This window comes from Acartia tonsa, chromosome 11, assembly GCF_053477335.1.
Source record: "Acartia tonsa isolate MP-2025a chromosome 11, ASM5347733v1, whole genome shotgun sequence".
NCBI lineage: Eukaryota > Metazoa > Arthropoda > Copepoda > Calanoida > Acartiidae > Acartia > Acartia tonsa.
The window spans coordinates 4,514,222-4,538,236 of record NC_137270.1 but is presented as its reverse complement, the minus strand read 5'-3'; the positions used below and the strand labels follow the sequence as shown (position 1 = coordinate 4,538,236).

The window sequence follows — 24,015 nt, the reverse complement described above, 5'->3', positions numbered from 1 at the left end:
AAAATAGGTCTTTTTCGCGCATTTCTCTGCACTGCAAGATAATTATGCATTATTGAATTATGGCTATTCCAGATTATTTGTAGGCCTTCTTATGCTGTTTAAAACAGTGTGCGGGCATGATCTGTACGTTCAGCCGTTTGGCAGCTAGCAGCTTTTAAAATTCATAGATTTTTGGAAATATTGCCTACCAGCAATATTTTACCGTGAACTGCAGTAGATTCTGGCAATTTTATAGAGAAAGGAACATGGATGACTGACATCATATCAAGAATATTCTAAAAGACATGGTTAGACAAAGTGAGTTATAGAACAAGTAGATGATTTATTGCGTGGCCCCGCAGGGTTAGGGCATGACACCATCCCCTCATGAAGCGTAGCCCTTAGAGGCTAGGAGCGAAGCCGCTTGTCTTTAATTACATTATTATGCTTTTAACCAAATGTTATGACAATGCTTAATTTTTATGTTATTTGCAAGAAATTCAGACATCTAACATCATTAACAGCCAAGAAACTTAAGCCTGATCTTCAACGCAGACAATGAACAGACGGGCATTGGGAACTATAGAGTAGCTTTGCTAATATAAGATGTACATTTTGGATATATAAACAAATAGTTTTATTTTTATATTTTGAGGTAGACATTTGGAATGTTAGGAAATAACTTCTGTTTAAGCTTAGTCTCTATGTCATTAGGCACACTTTTGTTAAATTGTCCAAAATGGCCTCAAAATGTTGCAGTACACACAATTGTGTTTTTTAAATAAATTAATGGCTGGGTCCGGTAGAATATACAGGACATCACGAGATGATGTACTTAATCATATGCTGTTAACCGCCTTTTAGACAATCAACTATTTTGATTGCACTACTTTTGTCTAGATGTCATAACATTCGGCTTAGGGTTTAACTGACGAGATAAATTGATGTACATCTCTTACGATAATAAACAAAATTAAAAGATAACAATTTTTAAGTAAAAGATAAGATCCTACGGTACACACAGATAGACACACACACACACACAAAGATATAACCTCTTATCCGAAATGGTTCACCTTTACAGTGAAACTTTTTATAGGTTCGATCCGGGGAAGGTTTATATCTATTTGGAGAAAGGTTATTACTCCCTTCCAAAAGAAGACGCTCCTAGAAAAAAATTAAACCCCTCCACCCATCCAAAACTTTGATACATTTTCTTTTTAAAATTAAAAATAAGATATGGGGAATGTGTTGACTCCCCCCCCCCCCCCTCCTTGCCCCTGCTGTTAGTAAGATTATAAAGACAGACGGACTGACCCATTTCATTGTAGAACAACTCTACATGTCCAAATGTTCTCTGAAGCCCGTGCCACTTTCCATTCTGACCACCAGATACAAATCTTAAACTGACAACAAACATTTATATTAAACCAGGAAAATTTATCTGGTCCTAGAAATGTTACATATTGTGCATGAAGGGGAACAAGTTATTTTTATAGTACCTTTCTGAAGGGATGTTATTAATTTTTTGGTGAATTTACTAGGTTTCTGGTAAATTAAGTTAATTAAATGAAGAAAACATTAACTAATTCTGAAGTATTAATGTAAAAAAAGAGAGGAGTAGGTTTCTGGTAAAATCCGTAAAGGTTATGTGTTATAAGTAAAAAACAGTAGTAGAACGATAAAAATTATTGTTAACTTTTTAACAAATTTTTTTGTCTATAGTTCTTTTTAATAAGAAATACACATATTTAGTGAATATTATCGTTCTACTACTATTTTTAAGCCTTAAAACACACACCTTTACTGATTCTACCAGAAACCTACCCCTCTCTTTGTAATTTACATTTAAATATTTATTTTTACCTCACTTCAAGAGTTATAGCCGAGCCAAATTAAAACAGCCGTTCTATTTGATGTAAACATCATTGTTGGGTATTATCCTCTTAGAAATTTTTTTTTCAATATTGAAAATTTGAGTAACCCCCCCCCCCCCCCCCCCCCCGACAGCGAACAATGAACTCTGGCCGCAGCGCTCGGCTCCCTAGCCTGCCTAGCCGCAGCGCTCGGCCCCCTTGCCTGCCTAGCCGCAGCGCTCGGCTCCCTAGCCTAAAACCTAACCTAACCTAAAATAGTTGTTCGTCGGTAGTCGGGGGGGGGGGGGGGGGGGGGCTACGGTACAAAATTGAAAAAAATTGAAAAAAAAATTTCTAAGAGGATAACATCATTGTTGAATGTTCTTTTCGTGCTTTAAAATGAATCCAAAAAGTACAACTAAAATTCTTTACTAAACAATAACAACAACCATAGCACACATAGGAAAAGCAAGGATGACAACATCAATAAAAGCAAAGCTCTAAAAAACAGACTGTCAGACAAACGAACAATAACTCATTAATAGGATTCTGCAAAGTAACTTTTAAGATTTATTCAAGTTTTGTTGTTTTAATTATAGAATTGCTACGCTGTCTGAGTTGTACTTAACTATCACAGAAATCATTTTGCAAAGCGTGACATCAATAGAACGATTATAATATGCTTAAATTAACGCACAGAGATATCAATTACGGGGGAACGGACGGACCTACCATAATTGTGGAACAGTCTCAGCTTAAAAAAGATGTAAAAACGGTTCTATAGTAAAGACAAATTAAATTCTATTAAAACTAAAACTTAACTTTAACTTTTGAAATTATACGAACTATTCACCTCGCTCTGTGCTTTAGGATTGTACCTTTTAACTCTCTTTCTATCACACTCACGTATTATATACCTAGATTGGTATGAGCAAAATTTAAGACCCTGGTGCAAGTTTACGGTTAAATGTTCCTTTGATCCCTTTGTATCATTGGATCCAGGCTATTCCCGAATATCTATATGCCTTCTCATGCCTCTTAACAGGCATAACATGTACGTTTAACAGTTTGGCCGCTAGCAGCGTTCAAAGTTAATAGATTTTGAAAATAATCGATCCTTGGAACATTTAACTGTAAACTAGACCGGATCCAAATTTGAATTTATATTGATTCTTATTATCTTAGACATATCAGGCAAAGGCTAGACCATTGAAAGGAGCCTCTGCCAGTCAAAAAAAAATTGTACAGTATCAAGAGAGGGTTTATAGGCAAACACAAAATTTATAAATAATGTGCTTTTATCATCTAGGGCCTTAAATTAAAAAATCTAAACATAGCCTTAAACCATCCAAATACAAATGTGTAAAATTAAATAGCCTAACCACCACCGTCGGACCTATTCGAAGTTTCCCCAAAATAAAGAACCCAATCGGTTCAGAAGATGTCGAAATCATAAAGGGAGAGATTTTGATCAGTTGGATCGTTTAAAATATGTAAATTCTAGCGGCATCGCCCCTAGCCTCTAGGGGCTTTGCCCCAAGAGGTGATTTAAAAAAAAAATTAAGGCGAAATTCGTAAAAGGACCAGGGAAATCTTAAGCAAATTCTTTTTAAAAACCTCAAGAAAATAGCTTAAAACCACCACAGGACCAATAGGTATATACCCTGAAGAGTAGAATCAAATCAGTTCAGTTGTTAAGGGACAGACGGACAGACAGACATCGTTCTACTTTGTATTATAGATAAGTGTCCCTTTTATAATAGTAAGTTATTAGCAAATCTTTGCATCTATATAAAATCTTGATTTTGATTTTAGCCCCCCAATGGTATTGAAAATTAGGCAAATTTTGATTTACTGAAAATTACATGTTATTTACATTAATAATAAAATAACAAGGATGACAACATCCATAAGTAGCGAAGCACAAAAAATCGTCGATGGGAATACGTACAGGTAGATTTAAAAGGTTTTTGCTAAAATCAAGAATAGATTTATTGGATAAAATAAACATGAAACCTTGTTTTACTTTGCATGATGACGATGGTCAAAGTAAATTATATTAAAGATGCTCATAACAATGGGAAAAATTATTTTGATACAGATATCCCATAAAAGTTTGAAAATTGCATCAAAATAAACAAAGATATGGGGAAATATGTAAAACATATAAAAATAGCCAAAAACCTGATAAAATGCAGTCTGGCCGTCATGGTTGTTTTATTAAAACGACTAAAAATTTAATTTTTAAATCCTTAACTTAAAAAATTTGGAAAATCGGACCATATACACTGAAGATATGGAGAAAAATGTTAAATATATAAAAATAGCCTAAAACCTGCTAAAAAGGCAGTCTGGCCATCATGGTTATTTTGTTTAAAAGACGGGAAATTTAATTTTTATATCTATAACGGAAAAATTTTGAAAATCGGACTGTAAACACTGAAGATATGGAGAAAAATGTTAAATATATAAAAAAAACAGTCTAAAACCTGCTAAAAAGGCAGTCTGGCCGTCATGGTTGTTTTCTTTAAAAGACGGGAAATTTAATTTTGATATCTATAACTGAAAAAATTTTGAAAATCGGACCATAAACACTGAAGATATGGAGGAAAATGTGAAAAATATAAAAATAGCCTAAAACCTGCTGAAAAGGCAGTCTGGCCTCCATGGTTGTTCCTTTAAACGACGGGAAATTTAATTTTGATATCTGTAACTGAAAAAATTTTGAAAATCGGACCATAAACACTGAAGATATGGAGGAAAATGTGAAAAATATAAAAATAGCCTAAAACCTGCTAAAAATCGGTCTGAACGCCAATGATGTTTTATAGTCAACTGTGCTCCTTAATGATAGGAATGTTGTCAAAAAATTTCAGCATTCTATCTTTTATAGGAGCTGAGCAAATCCCATTTCCCCCATAGCGTTACGGACGGACTGACTGACGGACGGACGGACAAAGTGAATTATAGAGTAGCTTTGCTACTAAAAAGCGTACAACAATTCTATATCCAATGAGACGAAGGTCAACAAAATACGGGATTAATTTTATGATTCTATTTTATTTTTCGTGGAAAATTCTTTATAATGCGATATGATACATGATTTTACATTATATATACATAAAATAGTCATTTTAAGATCCTTTTCCTTAATCAGACAGTCATTTGTGCACTTGTGTAATGAGATAAAAAAAACGGCAAAATCATCAGGTTTACAACTTACTTAATACTTAATTTTAATGATGTTGTCACCTTTTTGAGTTTAATTGTGAGGGGGAAAGATACATATATCTTGTATTGACCAATCCCTATTTTCATGGCTATTCCAGACTATTTATAGTGCAAGCAACCAGTTGGTAAAGCAATAAATAATTTCTTAATTGCAGTTTTTGAAATCTATGCTATTCAACTTTTTTTCGGCATGAATAAAGGGATGGGACAATAGACGATAATTTCATATCCTCCCAAATTATAACTTGTGTAATTGCTGACTTTGGTAGATGATTCAGCTTTGCAGAAAATGGGGAATTTCTTGGCCAAAAACAAGTCTTTATTACAATAAATAGATAATATGACTTTGAGATAAAGACCATGCAATCAATGAGCCAAGAATCCATTATTTTCCAGCCCCCTTGCTTTGCTTTTTTAAATGCTTAAAATAATAGAAGTCTTAGAGATCTAAAGGGATAAGACAATGGCCGATAAATTGATTACATCCCCAATGATGATACATAAAATTACTGTAGATTACAATTAGTGGTTGAAACGTTTGAACACTCAACCAAATGAAGAAACTAATCAAAATTCAATAAAAAAAAGTTGTTAGACCAACAAATAAGAAAATGATGTTATAAAACTTTGTTGACAGCCCAATGTCCTCTCCCTCCCTGAGAAGCCTACTTCTATGTTTCTTTGAAAATTACAGGGATGAAAGGAACATTGGGTAGTAAATTATTCCGGTACCCAAAGTTTTATATGCAAGTTCTCTAATTTGTTTACTTAAAAACTGGCTTATTTATTCTATCTTGATTTATTGGAGCTAGAAGTATCAAAATTTGAACGTACAGAACTCTGTTGATTCTTATTATTGGAGATTTACATCAATTTATCGTCCATCCCTGGAAATTACGCAACATTATTTCTTATTATGAAGGGTTTTTAGGGTACAACTTTTGAAAATCTACCAATTAAACTAAATATTTAGAATAATAAAATAACTTTTCAATTCAAATAAATTCTTTACATTATTTTGATACTTGTACCTTTTATATGTATTTAATTTTTACACATCTATATATTTGGGTTCTAAAGATACAATTTTCATATAGAAGAAAATATATTTGTATTTTCATTTTTAAAATTGGTAGGTATCACACACAGATACACGAATGATTGTTTTGACAGTGAAGTAACTCTTTTAGTTTTGGCTGTAGGTTTATCTTTGTATATGTTTGACGAAGATGTCTCATTTAAAAGAAGTACTTTTAGCATCAAAATTGTTTCTGCTTTATATAGTTGCTCTTAGCTCTGTGGGATGACAAGTGAGGATAGAAAAATAGCTTAAAACCAGCTCAAGAGATTAATAACGATTCCCTACAAGTACAAACCATTCAGAACCGTAATCAACGAGATCTTAAGCCTCTGACAACCCTGAATGATCTTCGCTTATAATGGACATAATAGCCCTTGTAGAAGTTTTGTTTTCATCATATGATACAAGTTATATCTTATATCTAAAATATTATATTACATATCATATATAATTTAAACAAGAATGATAGTATTAATAGAACTAACAATTTATCAAAGAAACATATATAGATAAAAGACATACCCTATATCGTAAGTTCGGGATTCTCCTTCGATTTTAAAGTGATCATATAAAGGATTCAGAGCATCATCCGCATGTAATGGGATGCGATCCTTTTACACCCAGGTATATTAGGTTAAGGAACAACAAACAGAGAACCAACCCTTTCATTGCACGACATTTATCTGAGAAGTCTTATTATTGCGCATGGTAATTAGTTGCGCCTGTTTATGGGCCAAGGCATTCTCCCTCTCTTACTTTTGTCGCGCACCTGATATAGCACCAGTAGGAACCAGTAGTAGGGTTGCGCTTGAGCGTGCGTGTTGAGCCACGGTCGCGGGTTAGACGTAACTCAAAATAAAACGCAAACCTAACATTGATTGCACGACCTTAGTTATTAAGACTAAAATGCACTGTGTTGCGCCTGTTCTTTTACTAAGACATTTGCCCTTATTAAGTCTTAGTTATGAAAAGTTTTTAATTACAAAGATTTTTTTTAAAGAAGAAAGAAAAAAAAGGAAAGTTTTCAATGTAAGTTCTTTTCCTTTGATTATATAATTAAATGAAATTCTTTGTTTACACTTCTTCAACTTACATTCGTATATTAGCTTATTGTATTTCTTTATGTATGTTTATGTGTGTAAATTATGATCTCTTAAACAGTGTAACCAATAGGTTTATAATTTTAATGAAAGCTTAAAGTTGCTTTTTAGTTTCACCTTCAAAAAGTGAAATTACTTTGAAATGAAAAAGCTAGAATAATTTTTTATCGCATCGTATTCGTATTGCAGGCAGCTTTCCGCGGATACTTAAATTATAAATCACAAGATTAAAACCAGTTTTATTAGCCTCAAAGCTGAAAACCAATCCTAAACCCGCGGATATTAATCGGTTTCGATACCATTACTAAAAGAGTTAGTAGATCATTTAATAAGTCTTTTTCTTTCTGATAACTTCAAACTCAAATATTTATTAGCTTTCCATTATTTTTTATCTTTTTAATTGTGCAATATTATGACTTATATAATTTGTATGATTAAATTTTGAATCAATATAGTAACAAGAATTCATTATATTTTAAAGTACAGATAACGAGGACATTTATGTGGACAAGTAGCACAGCCATAAAATAAAAAAGTACATTATAAGTAAGGAGAAGGGTATAGGAAAAGAATTTTAAATAAAAATAAACATTACGTTATTAAAATTGTATTTAATCATAACATTTTGACTGAATTAATGTGTTTAATGGCTTTTAAATAACATTTAAAAGTCATTTTATTAAATAGAATGGATATAATATAAAGAAGTACATTTGCCATAATCATTCCTGGGTTGATTTTTAAAATTATATAATATTCAGGGATCTTAAAGGATAAGACAATTGATGATAATGATGTTTACCCTTAATGATAATAAACAAAATTACACCTTTCGTAGATAAGTTATTTCTCGTATCATAAACGGATATAGAATGTACAATTATAAGATTAAAACTAGTTTTTTAGCCCTGAGTTGCTAAAAAAACTGGTTTTAATCTTATGATTGTACATTTTTATATTCGTAGAAAGCTGGATATAATACGATGCTAGACATAGTTTTTTTCGTATGGATGAGAACCGGTTCCTATCCACCGGATTCGAATGAATACGAGAAACAAAATTAAGAATTAAGTACCCAAAGTGTTTGAGCCCAAAAAAAGGATAATTTAATGTCCTCGCCCTCCATAAATGGCGTTTTTTCTTGACTTTCTATGGTCGTATCTTACAAACTTAGTTTTGACATTTTTTTTGAGGTGTCTATATTTTTGCAAAAAATAAACATACACAAATACTTTTTAATTCTTATCTTTTTCTATATTACGATATTTGTAAAATGATAAAGGGTTGAATTACATATGAGATAGACTTTGAAACTTTTTATGTAATTTTATAAGCGTAACTACTCTAATCATAGAATGTCTGAATGTTCGTCAAACAAGCATGTGACGTAAACTACCTTGTATTTTTCTTTTCTTGGCTATTTAAATTTAAATACACTTTTTTTTAAAAGCTTAGTATAATAGCCAAATGTCATGCTATGTGATTAATTAACAATGACTGCTAAAAAGTTACTGACTACAATTACACAACAATTCTATACCTGTGTTGCAAGAAAACACTTCTTATAGTTTGTCTGTTTAACAAAGCATTACAAGCAGACTAACCGAAAAATGGGTATAAGAAAACAATAGTTTTCCACCCTAATGAAAGATAAAGTCTAATTAGAGCTTTTAATGATAACCCACGTTGTGCTTTCGAAAGATTAAAAGTTGAAGGTATATACTAGAGGTTGCAATACAGCAATTGAATTCAACGTGAATTATTTTAGTATTTTCGGGGTAAACTTGCTTGGGGATATATGTTACTGGAAAGTTAGTCAGTAAAGAATTAACACAACAGTCCTATGTTTTAAATAATTGATCAATTAAATAGAAAATTCTATTTATTTCTTGAACCTAAACTGTTTTATTTTTAAAATTGTGCATCGGCTATCATCTGGTATCTTAATGGATAAGCAATTGACGATAAATTGTAACTGTACATATCCAATGATGATAAACAAAATTACTCCTTCTGAAGATTAAATTTATTGTTTTGGAAAGTCTTGAACTAACCAGATTATTTTTCAGTCACCAGCCATCCTGGTTAGCTTCAATTTTCTTATCTAGGAGCACGGGTTGAACCATTTGAAAAATTACTGTACACAAAAACGTGCTAATGTTTAATAGTAAAGAAACTATGAGATTCGCTGGGGTTGTCAAATTTTTATTTCTAAATATACATATTAATTGATTGATATAAAATTGGTGCGTGTAGTAGATCCCAACTAATTCTTTTTGTGGCATACACCTGATAACGCAGCAGTAGATATCATATTCAACCCAAAGCCTCAATAATAGCTTGTGGGCATAGGCGTCTAAGGGGGGGGGGGGTAATGGGGCGATTACCCCCCCAAACGATTCACCCCCAAAATTTTTTTCATTTTACCCCCCCCCCCCATTCAAAATTTACCCCTACCTTGGGAGTGCCGTAGGCACCCCCAACCATTTAGGAGGGGGTATTTACCCCCCCCAAACAATTTTGGGGGGGTAAATACCCCCCCCAAAATAAAAAATCTCTAATAAAAAAAAATTTTGCGCGCTTCGCGTGCATTTTTAATACTATATATTTAATAAAATTTAAATTACCCCCCCAAAAAATTTTACCCCGGGGGTAAATTTTGAGGGGGGGTAATTACCCCCCCCAAGCAAATTTTACCCCCGGGGTAAAAATTTTGGGGGGGGTAAAAAAAATTTGCGGCGCGCTTCGCGCGCCATTTTACCACCCCCAAACACGAATTACCCCCTTCTAAAAATTTTTACCCCCCCCAAAATAAAAAGCTTGGACGCCCCTGCTTGTGGGTGTATTACATTTTCTGTTAAAGCTGTTTTATAAAAACTTGATGATGGTAACCCCAAATATCAACACTTGCCTAAAGTCAACTAGGGGATTTTTGTTTGGCATTTTAATCAAATCAGCAAATTCTTAATATTAGAAAATGTTATGCAAGCATTAATTTCAAACATATAACTGTAGAGCATTTACTAACTGTTAGTAATATAACTGGTTATAATCCAGAAAAAAATACATAATAATTACGTTAAGAAAGTATAGTAACATTCTCTCTTTTTTGGCGGTTCATTTTTTTGTTGTTTTTGTGGAGCACCTGCGATTTTTTGTGCTCATTATCTGGGACTTAATCATGTTAGGATGGGAAAATCAAATAGGTCAGACCAATCTTAGAGGTACAGGGATAGGACAATGGATTATAAAATAATCTTCCTCTCAATTATTCTACCTTTTTGGTAGCTTATAAAGTTATAGATATGGGGGATATATTGGGCTTTACATCAGGGATCTAAAGGGATAAGGCAATGGCCGAAATATTTATGTACATACATCTCCAATCATGTCACACAAAACCACCCCTTCTGTAGATTACAATTAGTGGTTTAGACACTATGAACCAATGAAAAGGAAAACTTTATTATAAAACTTAGGCGACTAGTGTAATAAACTGCCATATGACCCCTCCTTTTCTTGGTGTGCCTAGATTAATTTTGCTCCAATGTCCTATACATGCATCCCTTGGAAAGTGACCACTTTCAAGAACAGGGACATTCCTTCGCCGATTTAAGTTCATTTGAATCATTTTACACTATTGTGAAAAAACCTCTGTAACATATCTTTTTCTCTCCTTTTTTTTCTAAAATATGAATACACAAAAGCATTAAATGATTAAAATAAATTGATTAAATATTGTCAAGAACTTTAGTTAAAAAATCACAGATACTGATTTTATGATGTACTTTTATAAAAAAAAACTTTTTGATATAAACTTTAAAATCCTTATATTGGAGGTAAAGGGGTGTTTACCCCCCTCAAATTAAAAAGAAAACATTAGGTTACCAACCTCAAACCTTTGAAACCCCTCATTATACCCATCTCATTATGCTCCCCTCAATATAAAAAGCTTGGACGTCACAGAAATAATTCCTAAACATTTCAATTTTTAAATCTATATGTCTTTTTCCACCAGTGAGTGTATCTTTTCTTTTTAATAATTATTTTTGTTATCTTTATACCTCTCTGTAAAGAATGTCTGAATTAATCATAGTTTGACTCAATAGAATATTGGTTTTAATTATAGAATACAGAATCTCAATTAATCATTAAGGGTGGTCGTTATATTGCAGATAATTTTCTTCTATTGTAACAACAACTCTTTATTATTTACAAGAAAGTCCGTTCGTCTATTCAAAACATGCGGATTTTTAACTTTTTGACAAGTAAGTATCTTATTCATCTGATTTATATGGAACAGTGATTCCAGAACAACAAGGTACAATATTTTAAGCGAAGTACCTTTTTAATCAAGTTCTAAAAATGTAATTATATCCTTGAACAGTATTCTCTATTTATTTATTTATATACAATTTTGGGCGTTCTCCTCTTAGAAATATTTTTTTCAATTTTTAAAATTTTTATCCCCCCCTCTGACAGAACAACTATTTTAGGTTAGGTTTTAGGCTAGGGAGCCGAGCGCTGCGGCTAGACAGGCAAGGGGGCCGGGCGCCGCGGCCAGAGTTCATAGTTCTGTCGGGAGGGGGGGTTGGTATAAAAATAAAGAGGATATTACCCAATTTGGTTATTAATATTTGTATTAGCTTATGAAACTCTACAATGTTCGTTTGTCCACTTATCTTATTTTTTAGCTTCGCTTTAAAAAATAATGTCAACCTTGTTTTATTTAATGTATTTATTTAATACGCTTTGCTATCTTTGGATGTTGTTTACTTTGTTCAATTTTAATTATTTTAGATTGAAATTGAACATTTCATAAAGTTATTGGCTGGTGGATTAGATTGATTTTATATTTTTTTTAAATATAGAAAATTTTATTTTTACATTGATCTACATTTTTTTGGATTGGAGAGAAGATTAATCTAATATTATACTATCTCTGTATTTTATTTAATTAGAAATATAATGATTAATATTAGATTTAATTAAAATATAAAAATACTAGATTTATTAGTAAAATATTAGGAACAAAGTGAAGTGATAAAACAATATATGATAAATTAATCTTGTCCTAAGTAATAAAATAAAAACTATACAAAAAAAAAAGTCTTCTACAAGGGAGTTCTATTTTTTGTTTGTTTTAAATGTACTTTATATAAATTGAGGCAGAGAATGATTAAACGTCCATTAACCTTTGTATTTTAATAATCTGTACTAAGTAAGGTAGGGGACATAGGTATGTTTATTACACAAATCCTCAAAGTTTTATGATATAGTTTTCTTATTCGTTGGCTCAACAAACTTGAAGACTTTTATCGATTTTAGATTGGTTTGTTCATCTAGTTGAGGGTTCAAACATTACAAACACTAATTGTAATCTACAGAAGGATTATCATCATTGGGGATTTACATTAGTTTATCGGCAACTGTCTTATCCCTGGTACATCTATAATACAAAGTAGCTTGATGTCTGTCCGTCTGTCTGTCCCTTAAGATCTCGGTAACCACTGAACCGATTGGATTCTACTCTTCAGGGTATATACCTATTGGTCCTGTGGTGGTTTTAAGCTATTTTCTTGGGGGGTGGGACACCCCCAACCCCCCCAAAAACAAAAAAAATCCCCCCCCATTTTTTTTTTTTTTTTTTACAAATTTTACAAATTTTATGAATTTCACGAATTTTACGAATTTTACGAAATTTACGAATTTTAACGAATTTTACGAATTTTGCGAATTTAATCGCAAAATGTTTTCCTGCTGGGTAGGTGCGAAAATTTGTGATCCGTTCTGCTAGGTAAGTAATAGAAGATGTAATTATACCTCTTGGGGCAAAGCCCCTAGAGGCTAGGGGCGAAGCCACTAGTAGTACATAAAATGATTAATATTAGATTTAATTAAAACCAAAAATATCAAGATAAATTAGTAAAATAAGCTAATTGTATACTTATTGGAATATCGGATCGGAATCTAGGGGTAGGTAAATGAAAAGTTGTATCTTCCATCCATCATTTATGTAATAAATTTTCCCTTTGGTAGATCTTTTTAATAGGAGGGGGGGGGGGGGGGGGTGGCAGTTTCGGAAATATACTTCACTACCTCCTAATATTTATAATCTACAAAATTCAGAACTTGACAGTTATTGGAGATATTTGAAAATCTGAATGAACACTTTAGGTAGTAGTAATAAGTATACCTATACACCCAACATAAAACAAATTTTGTTAGTAAGTTTTAATATTTATTAGTTACGACTCTCCATAGGCATAACTGTCAAGCGTCAGACTAGTAGATAGTAGGTACTTATTTTAGCGTCTCTAGTATGATGAGTTGTGGTCCATTCCTGTGATCTTAAATGATATACATCCCAAATGATGATACGCAAATAACCCCCTTTTGTAGATTACAATTAGAGGTTGAAAAGTCCCCAAAGTTATTAAGCCAACGTATAAGAAACCGGTGGTTTAAAACTATGGGGACTATTGTAATAAACAGCCCATTGTGCTCTGGGTTAGTGACAGTGTACAATAGCAACCTGCGGATACCCCAAAATGATGTAAGCCAGTTTGTGTAAATTAATATAATTATACCAAAACTAAATTAGATTAGGATTCCAATTTATTACTAATTATCAAAATTAGGTATCTCCTTAAAAGAACGAAAATATTTTATAGCTAATATGAAGACAAGTACAACCAGGGGGGGGAGGGATTTTGACACCCCCTTTAAAGCAAAATTATGGGGGTAGTAGAGGAAGTAGACCCTTGTCATGATCAACATGTTTAGAATGGACGTATTGACTTTCTGGTCTCACGATTTTACATATGTAGAGTTGCTTCGCTTTCTAAATCCTATCCACTGTTAAAGCAATCATCAACGAAAGTTTAAATTGATAGAAAATGCTTAAATTAACTAAAGAGCTAACCGTAACATATGGACGGAAAGCCATACAAACCAAAATTAAAGAAAAGCTTTGCTTTAAAGAAATATATCCTCTGAAAAAACACTCTGAATGTAAAAATACATATTTTAGTACTCTTAGACTTCTCTAAAACAATTTTGTCTTTTAACCTTGTTGTACCTTACTCTAAATATGCAGTGATCTCAGGGGATCTCTCTCTCTATCTCTCTCTCTATCTCTCTCTCTCTCTCTCTCTCTCTCTCTCTCTCTCTCTCTCTCTCTCTCTCTCTCTCTCTCTCTCTCTCTCTCTTTCTCTCTCTCTCTCTCTTTCTCTCTCTCTCTCTCTCTCTCTCTTTCTCTCACTCTCAATTAATTTCCTCTCTATCTTTGTTTCTCTCCCCCTGTACTTTATTTGGTTTTTGTACTATAAAAAAGTACTATGAGTTTGTCTCAAGTAATATTTATTCGGTAGAAGACAGATGTCAAAAGTAAAGGCCTAACAGTAAAAAGTACGGTTATAAGTTGGACCTGTTTATGGGCCTAGGCATTCCCTCTTCTCAGTCTCAAAAATTAATAGAAATCTATGTAAATAAAGTAACAGGGTGTCTGTTTATCTATGTGTTTACACCATAGGATATCGAGACATTATGGTTCTCCTTAACAGAGAAGCATTTTCTAATTCAATGGAAGCTTTAAAACTATTTTAAGGAAGGATTCTTCCAACCTCTCAAGAGAAATTGGCTCCAGAAAAAAATGCCCCCCCCCCACAAATATTTTTTTTTAATTATTCTCCTCTAGTTGCGTAGCCGCTAGTTATATTATATACATAAGAAAGAACATAGAAAGAAAATACAAATATTAATTGATATAGACATAGATATAGTAATTGAATTATCAAATATGTTAGTCTATATTAATGTTACATAACGAGACAAATAGATTTATGCATGTACCAGCAGCTACATCCCTAAATAACTCAGGGGGCCCTTCGCGTTGGGGGGAGGGGAATTCCCCCTTACATTCAATTTAAGCTTGAAAAGAAAAAGTAAAAAAAAAGTTTTTTAAGTGGGTTTCTTTTTCTAGGGTCGATTTCTCTTGGGAGGATAGTGGTACCCTCCTACAAAATAGATATAAGCCATCCCAGAACCTATGAGACGCTACCACTGTAAAGAAGACAATAGTAGTTAGCGAAACACTCACACACCTCGACATCCTGTTACTTTTGAATAAGAATACCTAATACATCTGACTCTAATGGATCTTAATTTTCTTGTAATTTGATAAAATTGGTTTTTTGACCTTTTTGAAATGGCGTTTGAAGCTAAATTGCCTAAAATTGAATGAGTTATCATAAGAAATATAATTTTCAATCATTAACTGACATTTTTTGAAGTGCTTTATTGCTGCATTACTTGTTTTAAAAAATATATGAGATTAAAGCAAAAATTTGAAATAGTGATGGCAATCCGTCAAAATTTTGGGCCGAAGTCGGATTCTGGATTCTTAAAAGAATCCATCCAAAAAAATGGCGGATTCCTTGCGGATTCTGGATTCTAGCAGTATTTTAAAAGGATTTTTAAATTTTTTTTAAAAATTAAGTGCTAAATATGTCCTAAAAATTAATGTTCTTGGTGTTCTCTATAATTCACTTTCGATAATAGAACCAGATTTTAAAAGATTTTATATGTAATGATGATAATCTTTGCCTTCAAAAAGAGTCAGTTAAAAGATAAAACTCAAGATGCTAATTTTAGCCTACCAATTAAGAATCCGCTATTAAAAAACGGATTCGGATTCCAAAATTAGCCCAAAAATATGGCGGATTCCGGATCCCGGATCCGGTTCGCCATCCCTAATTTGAATAATAAGCTAGAAAGAATTAATTTTGATAAATCCCCCAAAAACTGACTATTGAAGGAAATTTAAAACAATACAAAATTAACATAGATTGTTGATATCTTCTTTATTGTTCCATTAAGATGGTTTCAATAAAATTAAGTTAAATATGGAACCGAAATAGAATAAGATTTTAAGAAGTCCTTGGTTAAACTTCATGGAAATAGTAATAAAAGATGAAATACTGAAGATGATTTTATTTTAGGTGACCAAGCCGCTGAACATTTACATTATGGTGGAATTGCCTGCTACAGTTGTAGAGCTTTTTTCAGGTAAAACCTTAATCCTATTTATAAAAGTAACAGGATGTCTGTCTCTCTGTCTGTGCGTACTGAAGGAGCTTGCTAATCGCTAGAACGATATTGTTCTCCTTTACAGTGAAGTTTCTAATAGGTCTAGGGATGGTTTTTAACTATTTTGGTGGAGGGTATCTTCGATTCTACAAGAAACTTCTTTGTGAGAATATCCCCTCCCCCAAATTTCTATTATTATTAAAACTAAAATGTAAACCAGAGAGTCGACCCTCTCCCCCCAGAAAGGTTAAGCTTTTATTAAAATTTTGGTGAAAGGAGAAAAAAAAATCCACTAAATATTTTTTTTAAATTTTAGGCGAACAGTGAATAATACCCGTCCTGTGTTGGATTGTTCCAACTCAAATAATTGTAAAATTAACAAGGATACTCGTAAAAGATGCCAAGCATGCAGATTTCAGGTAACAGGGTAGTTCCAGGCGGACTCTTGTCCATTATAGAGATACAATTTAGCAAACTAATCCAGTTTTAATAAAGTTTTTGGGAATAGACCCTTTCGTAACATTTCCCCATAAGGGGCGATTCGTCGTATTTTCAAAATGGCTTTTTATAGGTTAGGTTATATTGGGTTAGGTGATTGCCCCACAGGGTTAGGTAATTGGCCCCGTATGGTTAGAGCCCCCCGCAGGGGCTAGAAATAGGAAAAAATCTACTGTGAAAAATACGAAGAATCGCCCCATAAGGTGCGATGTTATGAAAGGGACTATACCCAAGTTTTTATGTTTGACCGCTAAGACCTCGCTGACAAAAATGTATTGGTGTAGCTTTCCACTTTAAAGAATCGTCCTGGAACGGTTTTAGGCTATTTTAATAATATATAATCTTTTTAACAAGGATTAAAAAAAAAGAATAGAGGTCATTCAAAATATAAAAAAGGGGTTTAGAAAGTTCTTGGAACTAATGTGAAAGTTTTAGAATTCTCTTTACTTGTTACTCCTACTTGACAAATTATGTAGAATAAGGGCATGTAAAACATTTAGTTTGTTTTCAGATCCGCAATATATATCGCTAGTGGATACGCCCCTAGAGCCTCTAGGGGCACTCTAGATAAGTGGCAATTACTCTTTGGAGTGTGGAAACGCTTGATAAAAAAATTTACCTTTTAATTTTTTTGGAGGGTTTTTTGAGAGTAGTAAAATGAGGTCTTTGAAAGGTTTGGTAGAGGGTGATCTAATTTATTTTTTAGTTTAAAGGGGACAAATTTAGAGGTTTCAAAGTTAAGAGGGGTTGATGATCCTTTCCCCCCTCCCCTATACCACCTTTTTTTCATGAAGTGCCCCATCCCTGTGATGTGCTGATCTCCTTTTTTGAGAGACAATTTTGGGTACTGTTAGAAACTCAATTTTGGGTACGGGTCATTAGAAAATATCTTATATAGTAAGCTGATACCTATCTTTATACACCATAAATGTGCTAAATGGCTTTGCTTTATGGAAAGGACAATGGGGGTTAAATCAATACACCCCTTTCTCAATTTTTATGCATTAAATACTGGCTTTGGTAGCTTATATTGGTGTATATTGGGTTTATTATTGTCTTATCATAAGAGTAAAACTTTAGAGGGGGAAGGGGTTAAAAACTGTATATCCCCTCCCTGTGCCGACTTTCAATTGTGTCTTTGAATATCAGCCATTAGCATCGCAATAACTAACACAGCCGAGTCACTACCAAAGAGTTTAAAGCAATTTGCTATAAGACGAAAAAGTGCCCTAAGAAGTGGGCCAGGTAGTTGTATTGGTTTTACTACATCTATACTTATTACATATATTGTCTTAATTATCACTTAAAACTAGATATTCTTAAACATTCTCGGGCAAACCCTGTCCATCCATGCCACTGACTTTAACTTTATAAGTTTCTTAACTTTTTTTGCTAAAGTTTAAAATATTTTCCTTTCGAATCTCATTAATTTTTTATCTAAAAATTTTGAACAAAAGTGGAAAATAAAGTTATTAAACTGGGAAATTTATATAAGTAAGTACTTCAGTATGATTATATATTCGTATAATAAAGTAACATGATAAGGATCTCTCTAACCGCTGAACCGATCGAGTTCTCCTTAACAGGGTAGCTTCTCATTGGTCCAGGGAAGGTTTTATAACTATTTTGGGGGAGGGTCAGGGTACAACCACCCTCCCAAGAGAGATGACAAAAAATATAAAATATATGGTAGACTTCAACGTAACATAAAGAGAATTATCGTAAAATAAAGAAGTAACGTGGAGACTTTACAAATAAAAACATCTAAAGTGCCACTAGAGGCCTCTAGGGCCGTAGCTCCTAGTTCTTATAATAAAGTAACAGGATGTCAGTTTGTTTGTTTGTTTGTCTGTACTGTAGGATCTCGCTATCCGCTTAACCGATCGAGTTCTCCTTAACAGGGTAGCTTCTCATAGGTCCAGGGAAGGTTTATAACTATCTATTTTAGGGGAGGGTACAACCACCCCCCAATAAAAATCACAAAAAAAACGAGAAAACAAATTTTTTCTCAAATTAGATATTTGAAATAAAAAATAACATTTAAAGTGCCACTAGAGGCCTCTATGGGCAAAGCCGCTAGTTACTGAAATAAAGTAAATGCTAAAAGATCCCAAAAAATACTACTTAACATTTTGATATTTGCTTCAAACAATATTCCACCGCAATGGTGGATGGATCTGGAGACACTAGTTCAGGACCCTTACATTTAGCATTTTCTCATACTGATAGTAAAGAGAGGGGTAAGTTTCTGGTAAATAAAATCCGTAAAGGTTATGTGTTATAAGTAAAAAAAAAATAGTAGAACCATAAAAATTTATGTTAACTTAAAAAAAAATTGTCTATAGTTCTTTTCAATAAGAAATACACATATTTAGTAAATGTTATCGTTCTACTACTATTTTTAAGCCTTAAAACACACACCTTTACGCATTCTACCAGAAACCTACCCCTCTCTTTGTCAATTTTAGTGGTAGCTGAACTCATGGAAGGAGTCGCTTTACGGGCTTCATCAATAAATACAATTTTGTAGAATTTGCCAAGCTTGACCAAAGTTGACTTAATATATGCATGTTTTTTGGACCTTATTTAAGCATATTTTTTTTCAGTAATATATTATCATACTGTAAAGTTTACAGTGATAGGAAAATGGATATTAAGATTTCCACCTTCCATTCCAAATAAACTTCATAGTTTGAATAAAATTTATTAGAAAACCAGTATTCGGAGAGGTTTTTCGGTTATTAAGTGTCCAAACTACCCAATTATCTCCCTTCGATACAATAAAGAGGAAGTTGCGTGAATGTATTGATCCAATTATAACATTTTGTTCAGAAATGCAAAGATATCGGAATGAAACCGTCCTGGGTGTTGTCAGAACTAGAAAAATCACGGCTACAGGCATGGTCAATAAATCATAATTTTAGCAATTTTAAAATGTTTAAATTACAATGACCTTCCGACGATTAGCGATATAATAACTAGGATGACAATATCCATAAGTAGCGAAGCACAAATATTCATAGATAACAGACAATGTGAAATATAGAGCTGTTCTTCATTCCTAAAATTCACGAAATTATTTTCTATCTAATATGTACTGGTAAGTAACCGACGGACTAACGGACAAAGAAAAGTAAAATGCTCATTGGTATTGAAAAAATTCAGTCGTATGTCTTTAATAGCATCGGAGAAATATTCTTTTCTAAGAGACGGAAAAGTATACCAAGTAAATTTTAAAAGTAGAACATTCAAACAATCATTTATTCAGGCATAAAATAGTAAAGTACAAAGAATTAAAGTAGTTAATTGAACACTTTACTAAAGACTAAAGAACATGAATTATGATGCAATATCTGAACAGGACTGCGGTCGGCGGACAGGTAATCCGGGCAGTTCTGGTGAAGGGGCCAGCAGTCAGGAGTCCGGCGGTAGGTCCAGCGCCGATCAGGTTCTTGTCAAAAAGGTAACATTTGTTTCTTAGCCATGGAAAGGGATAATTAGAGCTCTCCGCGGCTAGAACTAACAAGTTTTTTTGTGGATTTTTTTATTTAGGGGGTTAATGTCGCTAGATTTTTATCATCCACACATAAAGGGGGGAGGCGGATGTGCCACTTTTTGAAACCAAAACCAAAAGTCAACAAAGGAACTCATCTAAAAAAAGAGTTACAGGTCTGAGATTTTGCATGGCAGTTGCTTAATAGGGGTACAATATGAAACTGTGAAGATACGGCGGCGCAACCGCCGAGAAAAGGCAAAAGAAAATTCGGCGGGAAACGCCGGTTTTCGGCGGTTGCGCCGCCGTTTCTTCACAGTTCCATATTGTACCCCTATAAAGCAACTGCCATGCAAAAACTCAGACCTGTAACTCTTTTTTTTAGATGAGTTCCTTTGTTGACTTTTGGTTTTGGTTTCAAAAAGTGGCACATCCGCATCCCCCCTTTTACCCGGGGGTGTGATATGTTTAAGATTTACCTGATATTTCAAAACTAAGTGCTTTTAACTATGGTGTTAAGTGACAAGAAAACAAGGATGGCAACATCCATAAAAGCGAAGCACTGAAACGGTAGGACAAACGGACATAAACACTTGTATAGTGTCAGAACTGAATAATCAGAATATAAATGTATAACAGTCGAAAGTGTCAGAACTGAATAATCAGAATAAAAATGTATAACAGTCAAAACACAATTGTAAGTAAATTTGTTAAAAAACTGCTTGATACAGGATATTGTTTATGAACATACTTAGATTTTTAAGACTTAATTATAGAGTTGCTTCGCTTTTAACATTATACTTTGTTGTCCCAGGATTCAAAATTCCAAAACTCAGATCAATCGGATAATTATATCACATAAAAATTTGTTGTTAAATAAGTAAAAAGATTAACATATTTAAAATGGACGTACGGACATTCTGGTATAGATTATACAGTTACTACGCTTTCTAAATCGTTCCTAACTTCTAAAGGAATCACCATACAACGTTTGAAATCGATAAGACAATTCTAACATGTATAAATTTACAAAAAGGCTATTCGTTCTGAAACTTAATAAAAGATTAAATCAATTCAGGATTTTTTAAAAAAGATAATGCTTATAAATTAAACTTAATTTGTATTTATTATAAGATTATAAACATGTTTTGAAAACTACATGGCAGAACTTGAAATCTTTAATAATTGCAGGAGGAAGATGATTATCCTGAGCATCATGGCCAACACGGAGTACCTAAAATCAAAGGTAGGTAGCATAATTGTTTTTCACAGTTCATTATTATACAATATACATTTATACAGCAAAGCATTGTGAAATTACTACTCTTTTTTTTTAAAGCTGAAATCGTTAATGTTAGTTTTAAAAGTGGTAGATATACATACCTAGTACACCCGCTTCCCATTCTTGTCTACAATTTTCTGGCTAAGGTCTTCCTTCTACTATTAATTTTAATATTCCCAGACAACTGAGATGTTGTCTTTAGTGATGAGTGATGCTGTTGTAGCACGGACTCGAACCTTCTACCCCCAAAACTATGAGCTAGTATTGTAACATACTTACTAATCTATATCAGTCACACTCTGGTAAGATTAGAATCGATATATTTTTACTTGGATGTTGCACCAGATTTTCATGTGCTCAAATAAAGTGATACTAGCAGCTGGCTAAAAAAACGATACCCCCTTTACATCTTCCCCTAATCTCATACTGATTAAACGATATGACCAATAGATGAGGTCCACATTTGACTACAAAATTTCCCCTGTCAATATATCCACGTATTCTATATTCATTGAAGACTGTGACCCTAAAACTACAGTGTGTTTTTTTTATGAGAACTTTTTTGAAAGCAATTTTACCCCACTTATAGTTATCAGAATTTAATTATTAATGGCTTATTTTCTTTGTTTTTTAAGGCAATTAATAGAACAACAAAAAAATATTTCAGTTTTTATTTAAAAAGTACAGTAAAATCTAAATTTCAAAACTTAGGTGTCAACATATAAAAATGGTTTTAGCGCATTTTTCTTAAAAAAATGGATTTTCTGTAGTCGACTTTGGGGGGCCAGTACTCCCTCCCTGGTTGAGATATGGTTCAAACTTTGATATGTTCTAGTACATGTCCCTAATAGTATCTGTATACATTTTTAGCTCTATGTCTCAACTTTGAAGTGTTCAGCAGCCATTCTTGCAAAAGGTTGATTATTTAAGCATAAGAAAAATGCGCTAAAACCATTTTTAGATGTTGACACCTAAGTTTTGAATTTTAGATTTTACTGTACTTTTTAAATAAAAACTGAAATATTTTTTTTGTTGTTCTATTAATTTCAAAAAACGAAGAAAATAAGCCATTAGTCATTAAATTCTGATAACTATAAGTGGGGTAAAATTGCTTTCAAAAAAGTTCTCATAAAAAAAAACACACTGTATAATATGCTGTAAGAACTAAGAAAATCTGTTGTATTTTAATATTGGTTTTAAAATTAGCCTAATGCCTGTTTATAGAAAGATTAATTTGGTCCTTTTACACTGATAAACCCCCCCTTCCCTTACTTTTGAAACGATTTGAAAATAAGGTCTCTTCCTCCCTTCGAAAAAAACGTTGTGTCAATTAGGGGCCCTTATGAGTAATGGCCTCCCACAGGGGAGGGGACCAACCTCACAAACTCACACGGGTGCTTATTTTATGTGGCACAGCCTTTCAAACCAGAATTTCATAGATTCAGCCAGGGATCTAAAGAGATAAGATAATAGCCGATAAATTTATGTACATCCCAAATGATGATAAACAAAATTACCCCTTTTGTTACAATACAATTTGCGGTTGAAACGTTTGGAGATTTAACTTTAAACCAACCAATCAAAATTATATAAAAGCTCACAAAGTTGTTAAGGCAACTAATAAGATAACGTTATTATGAAACTTTGGGGACAAGTGTAATAAACAGCCCAATGACCCTCCCTCCCTGGATTTAACCCTCACCCGGAACCTCCATTCCATATCGCGTGTATGCAGTTGTGTGTTTGAATGGCAATTTTGTGTGTGTGTGTGTGCCTGTCCAAAGTGTACAAAATGGTGAAAGTAAGAGGGGGTGAGAATTTGGGTGAAATGAAATTGAATCGTTTGCAGTGTGCAGTGTAGTTTGAGCATGCAAAAATTGAACAGTAAAAAATCTGAAAAAAATATTTGGGGTTAAGTGTTATAGATTAATATTTCCAATCTTCCCTGGGTTAAAATACTTTCTTAATTAAACAAACGCTATTATAAAGTCCAAAATACATTAATTAAAACTTATGCAAAACACAGCATTTTTACAATCATGGTCTGTCCGTCCGGTCGTCCGTAACGTATAGCTCTTATTGTTAATTTTAGAATTTTAGAAAGCGTAGCAATTTTACAAGAAGCCTGTATATCCAGTCACTCTGTGTTTAAAGCATCAATTTGTTTTCTTCTCAATTCCTTTAGCCCAAAATGTGTCAAATAAGGAAAATCTTCTAAACACACACACACACTTACATACGAATACGCAAATACATACATCCATCCTCACACACATACGAATACGCAAATACACACATTCACCCCTACACATACTCCTGCAACACACTTTTCTATGCACCAAACCTTGCACACACACACACTTTTGTGTGCACATTTTCCTCATACACACTTTATAACCGCTGAA

The 24,015-nt window shown here is 33.1% G+C and overlaps 1 protein-coding gene across 1 annotated transcript in view; it reads left to right on the top strand.

Annotated features, from left to right (window-relative positions):
* The window catches only part of LOC145332483 (uncharacterized), a 57,879-nt gene that overhangs the window by 18,905 nt on the left and 14,959 nt on the right, over nucleotides 1-24,015 (top strand). Inside the window, exons 3-7 of the mRNA XM_080177485.1 lie at nucleotides 16,250-16,316; nucleotides 16,654-16,756; nucleotides 19,668-19,733; nucleotides 20,197-20,298; nucleotides 21,520-21,574. Of these exons, the coding sequence (XP_080033611.1) occupies nucleotides 16,250-16,316; nucleotides 16,654-16,756; nucleotides 19,668-19,733; nucleotides 20,197-20,298; nucleotides 21,520-21,574 (393 nt within the window). The remainder of the gene's footprint in view (nucleotides 1-16,249; nucleotides 16,317-16,653; nucleotides 16,757-19,667; nucleotides 19,734-20,196; nucleotides 20,299-21,519; nucleotides 21,575-24,015) is intronic.